Raw genomic sequence first — 12,873 nt, forward strand, 5'->3', positions numbered from 1 at the left:
AAGAGTTACCCGACCCGCTGTGTGTCAGTGCTCCCTGCCCCGCGGTGATAGCAGCAAATACCGTTGTCTACCCTGGTCGCCCAGATAATATTATTCAAGACCTTTTTCTTAGCCGGGTCCTGTGCACAAGAGTTACCCGACCGAATCCGCCGCTTCTCAACCAGTCTTGTTTCCAGGGTCTCTCAGTCCGGATCTCGTTCACCCGAGCCACTGCGGCAAGGAGGGAAACTAAAGACCGCCGAAATCAACGAGGTGCACCTTCTCCGTTTTCCCAACAATTGCCAAGCGACTGGAGCTTGGGATCCCGGACGAGTCCCCAAATCTGTTAGAAACAAAATTCAATAAAATTTAGACGAGACCACCAAAGCTGGAAACAAGACAATTTATTCTATGATCTTGCAAGAAAGGACCCCAATTGCAGAAAGCAATTGAAGTTATGATTATTCAAACTATTACATAGTTTTTGAGCTACGTGAGGTCATCTCTTCCGATCCCTACATTGCCCAATCTTCCTTACTATTTCGCCTCTGTCCATCTATGCTCCTTGCCCATTGCCCACTTCTTTCCAAGTTGGCAATTGTCCCCCTTGCACGTGCTGTCATAAGGCTAAACTCTTACCTCGATGTTCCCTTTGTAACTTCTTTCATTGTCCATAGGTACATTCCATTCTTGTACATACATCTTAACAATGTGTTTTTTTCTGCTTCGCTTATATGTTTCAGTAATCTTAGCTTTTTGCTGAAACTGTTGTTTTAAACATTATGGTAAAAGGAATTATTTTCTTTAAAAAATCTACATTAAAGTTAGTATTTAATTATCCATAATTATACATTAAAAGTAGAGATACTCTTCCCTAAGGTTAATAGTTCTCTTGCTTTACCCCTTTGCTGTATGCTTTTTCTACATTTGTAAAAACAACACTTTACCCCATTTCTAACAGTGTGAAAATAGATAAGTCCCCTGGGCCAGATGGGATTTATCCTAGGATCTTCTGGGAAGCCAGGGAGGAGATTGCCAAGCCTTTGGCATTGATCTTTAAATCATCATTGTCTACAGGAATAGTGCCAGAAGACTGGAGGATAGCAAATGTGGTTCCCCTGTTCAAGAAGGGGAGTTGAGACAACCCTGGTAATTATAGACCAGTGAGCCTTACTTCAGTTGTTGGTAAAGTGTTGGAAAAGGTTATAAGAGATAGGATTTATAATCACCTGGAAAAGAATAATTTGATTAGGGATAGTCAGCACGGTTTTGTGAAGGGTAGGTCGTGCCTCACAAACCTTATTGAGTTCTTTGAAAAGGTGACCAAACAGGTAGATGAGAGTAAACCGGTTGATGTGGTGTATATGGATTTCAGCAAGGCATTCGATAAGGTTCCCCACAGTAGGCTATTGGACTAAATGTTGAGAAATGGGATTGTGGGAGCTATAGCAGTTTGAATCAGTAATTGGCTTGCTGAAAGAAGACAGAGAGTGATGGTTGATGGGAAATGTTCATCCTGGAGTCCAGTTACGAGTAGTGTACTGCAAGGATCGGTGTTAGATCCACTGCTGTTCGTCATTTTTATAAACGACCTGGATGAGGGCTTAGAAGGGTGGGTTAGTAAATTTGCAAATGACACTAAGGTCGGTGGAGTTGTGGATAGTGACGAAGGATGTAGTAGGTTGCAGAGAGACATAGATAGGATGCAGAGCTGGGCTGAGAGGTGGCAAATGGAGTTTAATGTGGACAAGTGTGAGGTGATACACTTTGGACGGAGTAACCGGAATGCAAAGTACTGGGCTAATGGTAGGATTCTTGGGAGTGCAGATGAGCAGAGAGATCTCAGTGTCCATGTACACAGATCCCTGAAAGTTGCCACCCAGATTGACAGGGTTGTTAAGAAGGTTTACAGTGTTTTAGCTTTTATTAATAGAGGGATTGAGTTCCGGAACCAGGAGGTTATGCTGCAGCTGTACAAAACTCTGGTGCGGCCACACTTGGAGTATTGTGTACAGCTCTGGTCACCGTGTTATAAGAAGGATGTGGAAGCTTTGGAAAGGGTGCAGAGGAGATTTACCAGGATATTGCCTGGTATGGAGGGAAGGTCTTATGAGGAAAGGCTGAGGGACTTGAGGCTGTTGAAGGTTGAGAGGTGACTTAATAGAGACATACAAGATAATCAGAGGCTTAGATAGGGTGGACATGGAGAGCCTTTTTCCAAGTATGGGACGGCAAACGCGAGGGGGCATAGCTTTAAATTGAGGGGTGATAGAGATATAGGACAGATGTCAGAGGTAGTTTCTTTACTCAGAGAGTAGTAGGGGTATGAAATACTTTGCCTGCAACGGTAGTAGATTCGCCAACTTTAAGTACATTTAAGTCGTCATTGGACAGGCAAATGGACCTAGATGGAATAGTGTAGGTGGGATGGGCTTCAATTGGTATGACAGGTCGGCGCAACATCGAGGGCCGAAGGGCCTGCACTCCGCTGTAATGTTCTATGTTCTATGTACCAGTAAACCTATTACGAGGGGGCATAGCTTTAAATTAAGGGGTGGTAGGTATAGGACAGATGTTAGGGGTAGATTCTTTACTCAGCGAGTCGTGAGTTCATGGAATGCCCTGCCAGTAACAGTGGTGGACTCTCCCTCTTTATGGGCATTTAAACGGGCATTGGATAGGCATATGGAGGATAGTGGGCTAGTGTAGGTTAGGTGGGCTTGGATCGGCGCAACATCGAGGGCCAAAGGGCCTGTACCGCGCTGTATTTTTCTATGTTCTATGTTCTATGTACCAGTAAACCTATTTACATGTAACAAAAATGAAATAAACCTGTGGTAAAATGTAATCCCAATAATCCCAGAATTGCTCCTTCACTGTATGCACCAGCACTTACACTTCACTATCACATCCCTTAGGCTGAGTTTAACTGTGGCTTGAGAATCTGACAGCGCCTTCCTAAAACCTTCTTACAAATGAGTTTAGATATTTTCAGCTTTAAACAATCTCTTTTCTTGGGGGGGAGACAGGGAGGAAACCAAATAATTCTGGACTAGGATTTTAAAACTAAACTCCTTATACTGAGATTACCTTCCTCCTGCTTGTCCTAAAATGAGCTCCTTTTGTCAGGACCAATGGTTTTACACATTTAACTTTAGCCATAAATTCTGAAAATTGGAACAAACTGAAATAAAAAAAAGTTTTTCCAAGCCATAAGAATTTCCCCCACCCCACCAAAACAAATCCACAATCTCTGATGTGAAAGCCTAATCACTAAATTATTTACTTTTTTCAATCATCATTTCTTCCAAAGTAAATAAACCCCCAGTACCCGCCAGGACATCTGTCAAATACCATGCTGCAACAGAAATCACCATGGTGACAGTAATTCTCGTGAGCAATCATTAAACCCCTTCAGATACACATTGACTCCATATGCTATTGACTTAAAATTCAAAAGTCCAAAATTAACCGTCACTGAATTACATTAAAAAACACTGACGTTAATGACTGCAGACAGGGAATATAAGGATGTTTCAGGGGGGATGGGAATGTCAAATTCAAAACACAAACATAAGACCAGAAGAAATAAGAACAGGAATTAGCCATTCTGCTGCTCAAGCCTGGTCTGCCATTCAACAGGATCATGGGTGATCCAACAGTCCTCTCGTCCACTTTCCTGCCCTTTTCCTGAACCTTTGATTCATCCACAGATCAAGAATCCGTCCATACAAGGACTCTATCCACACAGCTCTCTCTTGTATACTTGCTGTTCAACTTCCCTCCTCTTAAACTCCAACCCCCTTGAAATAAGGCCCAACGTTTAAAGTTCGGTTAAAGATAGGGCAGCATCTCAGGAATAGAGAATTCGACGTTTCGAGCACAAGCCCGGCTTGTGCTCGAAACGTCGAATTCTCTATTCCTGAGATGCTGCCTAACCTGCTGTGCTTTGACCAGCAACACATTTGCAGCTGTGATCTCCAGCATCTGCAGACCTCATTTTTTACTCGGTTAAAGATAGTGCAGGATAGGCATGTCCAGTTGAAGGCAAAGGATAGGAAGGGTCAGATTTGTGAACCATGGATGACAGAAGAAATTGTACGACTAGCCAAGAGGAAAAGGGAAGCGTACATAAGGTCTAGGCAGCTAAGAACAGAATGGGCCCCTGGAGGAATATCGGAAGAGAAGGACAAATCTTAAACAAGGAATCAAGTGGGCTAAAAGGGGTCATGAAATAGCTTTAGCAAGCAGGATTAAGGAGAATCCCAAAGTATTTTATTCTTATATTAAAAGTAAGCGGGTAACTAGAGAAAGGATTGGTCCACTAAAGGACAATGAAGGAAGGCTGTGTGTTGAACCTGAGAGAATGGGTGAGATTCTGAATGATTACTTTGCACCAGTGTTCACTGAGGAGAGGAACATGATGAATGCTGAGATTAGAGATAGAAGTTTGACTGGTCTGGATCACGTTGACATAAGTAGGGAAGATGTGTTGGGTAGGCTAGAGGTTATTAAGATGGACAAATCCCCAGGACCGGATGGGATCTATCCCAGGTTGCTGAGGGAGGCGAGAAAGGAAATAGCTGGGGCCCTAACAGTTATCTTTGTGGCATCCTTAAATACAGGTGAGGTGCCGGAGGACTGGAGGATTACTCATGTTGTCCCCTGTACAAGAAGGGTAGTAAGGATATTCCAGGTAACTACAGACCAGTGAGCCTGACGTCAGTGGTGGGGAAGTTGCTGGAGAAGGTACTGAGGGATAAGATCTATTTATATTTAGAAAAGAATGAGCTTATCAGTGATAGGCAACATGGTTTTGTGTGGGGGAGATTGTGTCTTACCAACATATAGAGTTCTTCGAGGAAGTGACCAAGTTGATAGATGAAGGAAGGGCTGTTGATGTCTTATACATGGACTTTTGTAAGGTGTTTAATAAGGTTCCCCATGGTAATGGAGGAAGTGAAGTCACACGTTGTGCAGGGTGTTCTAGCTAGGTGGATAAAGAACTGGTTGAGCAACAGGAGACAGAGAGTAGTAATTGAAGGGAGTTTCTCGAAATGGAGAAAGATGACCTGTGGTGTTCCACAGGGGTCAGTATTGGGGCCACTGTTGTTTGTGATATACATAAATGATCTGGAAGAGGGCACTGTTGGTATGATCAGCAAGTTTGCAGATGACACAAAGATTGGTGGAGTAGCAGAAAGCGTAAGGGACTGTCAGCGAATACAGGAGGAGATAGATAGACTGGAGAGTTGGGCGGAAAAGTCACAGGTGAAGTTCAATCCAGACAAATGTGAGGTGATGCATTTAGGCAAGTCTAATTCTGGAGCGAATTATACAATGAGTGGGAGAGCCTTGGGAAAGGTTGATGGGCAGAGAGATCTGGGAGTGCAGGTCCATTGTACCCTGAAGGTGCCTGCACAGGTGGATAGAGTGGTCAAGAAGGCATATGGTATGCTTGCCTTCATTGGACGGGGTATTGAGTATAAGAGCTGGCAGGTCATGTTAAAATTGTACAAGACATTGGTTTGGCTGCATTTAGACTACTGTGTACAGTTCTGGTCGCCACATTACCAAAAGGATGTGGACACTTTGGGGAGGGTGCAGAGAAGGTTTATGAGGATGTTGCCTGGTATGGAAGGTGCGAGCTATGAAGAGAGGTTGAGTAGGTTAGGTTTATTTTCACTAGAAAAAAAGAGATTGAGGGGGGACCTGATTGAGGTTTACAAAATCATGACGGGTATAGACAGGGTGGATAGGGACAAGCTTTTTTCCCAGGGTGAAGGATTCAATAACGAGAGGTCACGCTTTCAAGGTGAGAGGTGGAAAGTTTAAGGGGGGATATATGCAGCAAGTACTTCACACAGAGGGTGGTGGGTGTCTGGAACGTGTTGCCAGCAGAGGTGGTAGAGGCAGGCACGGTAGATTCATTTAAGATGCGTCTGGAGAAATGCATGAGTAGGTGGGGAGCAGAGGGATACAGATGTTTAGGAATTGGGCAACAGGTTTAGACAGTGGATTTGGATCGGCCCAGGCTTGGAGGGCCCAGGCCTGTTCCTGGGCTGTACATTTTCTTTGTTCTTTGTCTTTATCCCACTAGCGTTCCTGAGTAGCTGCTGCCCCTGGATGCTAGCTTTCTGGGTTTTGTGCACAGGTTCCCCCAGTTCTCTTTCTATTGCAACTTCCTGCAGATTTTCTCCATTAAAAAAAACTCTGTTCCTTTATTCTGTCTTCCAAAATAAACAATATTGCATTTTCCTGCATTATACTCCATTTGCCAACTTTTTGCCTCTTTACTGTAAACTGTTTGTGTTCCTCTCACAACTTGCAACAGATCAACCAGGATCTTAATGAATACAAAGATCAAATAATTTATGGGGATTTTAGATGAACTACCGTCCTGTCCAGAGGAACTATTCCAGAAACAATGGCTCCAACATTATCAGCGACAGAGGAGGTGATGGCCTCATGGAATTTTATTGTGTTCAGTTCCACAATATAGACTATAGACCATTCCAGCGCAGTCCAGGCCCTTCAGTCCTCGATGTTGAGTCAACCTAATCTGAAGCCCATCCAACCTACACTATTCCATTTTCATCCATGTGCCTATCCAATAACCATTTAAATGCCCTTAAATTTGGCCAGTCTACTGCTGTTACAGGCAGGGTGTTCCACGTCATTACTACTCTGAGTAAAGAAACTACCTCTGACATCTGTCCTATGTCTATCACCCCCTCAATTTAAAGCTATGCCCCCTTGTGCTAGCCATCACCATCCGAGGAAGAAGACTCTCACTGTCCACCCACTGTCCAAGCTATTGTCTTATAGGTCTGTATTAAGTCACCTCTCAACCTTCTTCTCTCTAACAAAAACAGCCTCAAGGCCCTCAGCCTTTCCTCCATACCAGGCAACATCCTGGTAAAACTCCTCTGCTTCCAATGCTTCCACACCCTTCCTATAATCCAGTGATCAGAACTGTACACAATACTCCAAGTGTGGCCGTACAGTGTTTTGTAAAGCTGCAGCATGACCTCCTGGCCCTGAAACTGAATCTCTCTACCAATAAAAGCTAACACACCGTACACCTTCTTAACAACACGATCAGTCTGGGTGGCAACTTTCAAGGATCTATGCATGTGGATACACAGATCCCTCTGCTCATCTACACTGCCAAGAATCTCACCATTAGTCCAGCACTCTGTACTCCTGTTGCTCCTTCCAAAGTGAATCACCTCACACTTTTCTGCATTAAACTCCATTTGCCACCGCTCAGCCTTGTCGCCTTATTAAAGGAAGGATGTGGAAGCTTTAGAGAGGGTACAGAGGAGATTTACCAGGTTGCTGCCTGGACTGGAGGGTGTGTCCTTTGAAGAAAGGTTAAGGGAGCTGGGGCTTTTCTCATTGGAGTGAAGACGGATGAGAGGCGACTGGAGAGAGGTGTACAAGATGCTGAGAAGTGTAGATAGAGTGAATAGCCAGAGACTATTTCCCAGGGTGGAAATGGCTATCATGAGGGCCATTGTTTTAAGGTGATTGGAGGAAGGTTTAGGGGAGATGTCAGAGGTAGGTACTTTACACAGAGAGTGGTGGGTGTGTGGGAGTAGAGTCAGAGACATTAGGGACATTTAAGCGACTCTTGGATAGGCCGATGGAAGATAGTAAAATAAAGTGTATGCAGGTTAGTCTGATCTTAGAGTAAGATAAAAGGCTGGCACAACATCGAGGGCTGAAGGGTCTATGTTGTACTGTTCTATGCTCCATTTCTTCAGTCACTTCCTTTGGCATTCTGAAATGTAGATTGCCACGCCTGGAGATTTATTCATCTTTAACCTCATTCATTTTTCCAGCACCATTTTCTTATGAATACTAATTCGGCCTTCTGGATTAGTGGTGCTGGAAGAGCACAGCAGGTCAGGCAGCATCCGAGGAGCAGGAAAATCAACGTTTCGGGCAAAAGCCCTTCATCAGGAATAAAGGCAGTGAGCCTGAAGAGTGGAGAGATAAGCGAGAGGAGGGTGGGGGTGGGGAGAAAGTAGCATAGAGTACAATGGGTGAGTGGGGGAGGGGATGAAGGTGATAGGTCAGGGAGGAGAGGGTGGAGTGGATAGGTGGAAAAGGAGCTAGGCAGGTAGGACAAGTCCGGACAAGTCATGGGGACAGTGCTGAGCTGGAAGTTTGAAACTAGGGTGAGGTGGGGGAAGGGGAAATGAGGAAACTGTTGAAGTCCACATTGATGCCCTGGGGTTGAAGTGTCCCGAGGCGGAAGATGAGGCGTTCTTCCTCCAGGCGTCTGGTGGTGAGGGAGCGGCGGTGAAGGAGGCCCGGGACCTCCATGTCCTTGGCAGAGTGGGAGGGGGAGTTGAAATGTTGGGCCACAGGGCGTGTGGTTGATTGGGTGCGGGTGTCCCGGAGATGTTCCCTAAAGCACTCTGCTAGGAGGCATCCAGTCTCCCCAGTGTACAGGAACCAAATCATCCGCCGACATTTCCGCCACCTCCAAACAGACCCCACCACCAGGGATATATTCCCTCCCCACCCCTTTCCGCCTTCTGCAAAGAACGTTCCGTCCGTGACTACCTGGTCAGGTCCACGCCCCCCCTACAACCCACCCTCCCATCCTGGCACTTTCCCCTGCTACCGCAGGAACTGTAAAACCTGTGCCCACACCTCCTCCCTCACCTCTATCCAAGGCCCTAAAGGAGCCTTCCACATCCATCAAAGTTTTACCTGCACATCCACTAATATCATTTATTGTATCCGTTGCTCCCGATGCGGTCTCCTCTACATTGGGGAGACTGGGCGCCTCCTAGCAGAGCACTTTAGGGAACATCTCCGGGACACCCGCACCAATCAACCACACCGCCCCGTGGCCCAACATTTCAACTCCCCCTCCCACTCTGCCGAGGACATGGAGGTCCTGGGCCTCCTTCACCGCCGCTCCCTCACCACCAGACGCCTGGAGGAAGAACGCCTCATCTTCCGCCTCGGAACACTTCAACCCCAGGACATCAATGTGGACTTCAACAGCTTCCTCATTTCCCCTTCCCCCACCTCACCCATGTTCCAAACTTCCAGCTCAGCACTGTCCCCATGACTTGTCCTACCTGCCTATCTCCTTTTCCACCTATCCACTCCACTCTCTCCTCCCTGACCTATCACCTTCATCCCCTCCCCCACTCACCCATTGTACTCTATGCTACTTTCTCCCCACCCCCACCCCCACCCTCCTCTCGCTTATCTCTCCACGCTTCAGGCTCCCTGCCTTTATTCCTGATGAAGGGCTTTTGCCCGGAACGTCGATTTCACTGCTCTTCGGATGCTGCCTGAACTGCTGTGCTCTTCCAGCACCACTAATCCAGAATCTGGTTTCCAGCATCTGCAGTCCTTGTTTTTACCTAATTCGGCCTTCTGTCTAGACGCTTGGTTTTGTGATATTTTTGGGGATGAGGTGTACTTGTACCCTCCTTTGTGAAGACAGAACTGAAGTATGCGTTCATTCTTCTTCCATTCCTTTGTTGCCCACTCCCATTTCCCCCATTTCTGTCCGCACTGGCATTTGGAGCGGCCCCCGTTCCTGCTTTGTCTCCATTGTCCGACATGTGGGTCGTCCAGTGTCCTACTTACTGCTTCAAGTGGCCTCTTCCTCCTCCTCTCTGTGACTGTCAATCATTGACAGAGATTGAAAACGCTTGGGACCCAGGAACAGATCCCTGAGATTTTCCAATGGCTATGACAGGTTTCCAACTGTCCTTCAGACTCTGTTTGCTGCTGGTTAGCTGCCCTGCCCTTCTGTCACCTTCACATCCGTGAGTTCCTACCTTGTGCTGTAACTGTTTCTATTACATCCTTTTGGATGCCTTTTGGAAATTCCAACCCATTATATGTTGGTGACCAACCTGTGTGTTTGCTTAACACCCTCTTAAATCTATAAAACACGAATTCCCTTTCCCAAAACCACTCTTTCTGATTGTATTATGATTTTCTACAAGTCCTGCTGCTGTCTCCTTAATAATCGATTGGAACATTTCCACGATGACAGAAGTTCAACTAACCGATCTAATGTTTCCTGTCTGTCTCCTTTCTTAAATGGTGCAGTTATATTTGTGGTTTTCAAATCTCTGAGTGAAAGTGAACGTTTGTGTGTGAGTAAGAATTAGTGACAGGATGTGAGAGTAAGTGACTGGTCCTGTCACACTCATTTCTCCCATCTCTGTGCAGGAACCCGTGTCTACATACAGCTCGAGTCACAGCACCAGGGCCACGTCAGTGGATTGTGTGGGAATTTTGATGGTGATGCAGAGAATGACTTCACCACCCGACAGGGGATTGTGGAAGCAACATCTGATCGTTTTGGTAATTCCTGGCGAGTTAGTCAGACTTGCCCTGAAGTGTACGATGATGACATTCCCCATCCCTGCTCTGTGAGTCCAAAAATCTCTCACTGACACATTAACAAGTTCAGAAGTCACATTGATCAAGCCTTCTCAATCCCTTAGCTCCCACAGTACACACATTTCAGTGCTCACCCATTACACACAGTCAGTGTTTATCCGATTGAGAAAATGACTTCTATAATTACAAACATTTTCTTATTTCTGTTTTCGTTGATTAATGTAAAACTTATTGAAAATAATGAACTAAAACTGTTTAGAGAATAAATTGGAAAAGGGTAATAGTTTTATGAATAATAGAAAAACAAGAAACTAAATGAAAATGTAAAACATGATAAGAAATTATTCACCCTATAATGGAAAATGTTTTCTTTTCATGGGACATGAGCATCACTGACTGGGCCCAGTATTTATTGCCTGTCCCTAGTTGCCCCTTGAGAAGGTGGGGATGAGCTGCCTTCCTGACCCGCTGCAGTCCATGTGCTGTGGGTAGACCCACAATGTCCCTTAGGGAGGGAATTCCAGGATTCTGACCCAGAGACAGTGAAGGAACGGTGATATATTTCCAAGTGAGGATGGTGAGGGGCTCGGAGGGGAACCTGCAGGGGGCGGTGTTCCCATGGATCTGCAGCCCTTGTCCTTCTCAATGGAAGTGGCTGTGGGTTTGGAAGGTGAATTTCTGCAGTGCATCTTGTACATGGTACACACTGCTGTTACTGAGTGTGGGTGGGGGAGGGAGGGGATGGTACACACTGCTGTTACTGAGTGTGGGTGAGGGGAGGGAGGGGATGGTACACACTGCTGTTACTGAGTGTGGGTGGGGGAGGGAGGGGATGGTACACACTGCTGTTACTGAGTGTGGGTGGGGGGAGGGAGGGGATGGTACACACTGCTGTTACTGAGTGTGGGTGGAGGAGGGAGGGGAAGGTACACACTGCTGTTACTGAGTGTGGGTGGGGGAGGGAGGGGATGGTACACGCTGCTGTTACTGAGTGTGGGTGGGGGAGGGAGGGGACGGTACACACTGCTGTTACTGAGTGTGAGTGGGGGAGGGAGGGGACGGTACACACTGCTGTTACTGAGTGTGGGTGGGGGGAGGGAGGGGACGGTACACACTGCTGTTACTGAGTGTGGGTGGGGGGGGAGGGGACGGTACACACTGCTGTTACTGAGTGTCGGTGGGGGGAGGGAGGGGACGGTACACACTGCTGTTACTGAGTGTGGGTGGGGGAGGGAGGGGACGGTACACACTGCTGTTACTGAGTGTGGGTGGGGGAGGGAGGGGACGGTACACACTGCTGTTACTGAGTGTGGGTAGGGGAGGGAGGGGACGGTACACACTGCTGTTACTGAGTGTCGGTGGGGGAGGGAGGGGACGGTACACACTGCTGTTACTGAGTGTCGGTAGGGGAGGGAGGGGACGGTACACACTGCTGTTACTGAGTGTCGGTAGGGGAGGGAGGGGACGGTACACACTGCTGTTACTGAGGGTGGGTGGGGCAGGGAGGGGATGGTACACACTGCTGTTACTGTGTGTCGGTGGGGGGTGGGGCGGGGATGGTTGTGGATGTGGTGCCAATCAAGCAGCTGCTTTGTCCTGGACGGTGTTGAGCTTCTTGAGTGTTGTTAGAGCTGCCCCCATCCAGAAAAATGGTGAGTATTCCCTCACCCTCCTGACTTGTGCCTTGTAGATGGTGGACAGGCTTTCGGGAGTCGGGAGGTGGATTACTCATCGCAGTATTCCCAGCTTCTGACCTGCTCTTGGAAACACTGTATTTATGTGCTGAGTCCAATTCAGTTTCTGATCACTGATCATTCCCAGGATGTTGATCGTGGGAGATTCAGTAATGGTAATACCGTTGAATGTCAAGGGTTGGCGGTTAGATTGTCTCTTATTGATGATGGTCATTGCCCTGGCAGTTGTGTGTGGTGAATGTTACTTGTCACGTGTCAGCCCAAGCCTGGATATTGTCCAGAACTTGCTGCATTTGAACACGGACTGTCTCAGTGTCTGAGGAGTTGTGAATGGTGCTGAATCATCGGTGAACATTCCCATTTTTGACCTTTTGGAGGAAAGGTCATTGATGAAGCAGCTGACGATGGTTGGGCCTGGGACACTCCCCTGAGGGACTCCTGCAGAGATGTCCTGGAGCTGAGATGACTGACCTCCAACAACCACAACCATCTTCCTGTGTGCCAGGTCTGACTCTAACCAGTGGAGAGTGTGCCCCCTGATACCCACTAATTCCAGTTTTGCCCGGGCTCCTTGATGCCACACTCAGTCGAATGCAGCCTTGATATCAAGGGCATATCTCAAACTCTGCAAATGACACCATGTTTGAAGTTAATGCAAACTTTGTCTGAAATCCATCATCATTCTCATCAATGTTCAGTAAAATGGGAGATGAGTGAACAATGGGAAGAACATGTAGGCACAGTACAAAATAAAGGTGCTATCCTAATGTGTGTGCAGGAGCAGAGAGAGCTGGGTGTGTGTGTGTCT

The 12,873-nt window shown here is 46.9% G+C and overlaps 1 protein-coding gene across 1 annotated transcript in view; it reads left to right on the forward strand.

Moving 5' to 3' along the window:
- The window catches only part of sspo (SCO-spondin), a 538,757-nt gene that overhangs the window by 118,784 nt on the left and 407,100 nt on the right, over positions 1-12,873 (forward strand). Inside the window, exon 24 of the mRNA XM_060824077.1 lies at positions 10,198-10,400. Within this exon, the coding sequence (XP_060680060.1) occupies positions 10,198-10,400 (203 nt within the window). The remainder of the gene's footprint in view (positions 1-10,197; positions 10,401-12,873) is intronic.

The sequence above is a fragment of the Hemiscyllium ocellatum genome, chromosome 4 (assembly GCF_020745735.1).
Source record: "Hemiscyllium ocellatum isolate sHemOce1 chromosome 4, sHemOce1.pat.X.cur, whole genome shotgun sequence".
NCBI lineage: Eukaryota > Metazoa > Chordata > Chondrichthyes > Orectolobiformes > Hemiscylliidae > Hemiscyllium > Hemiscyllium ocellatum.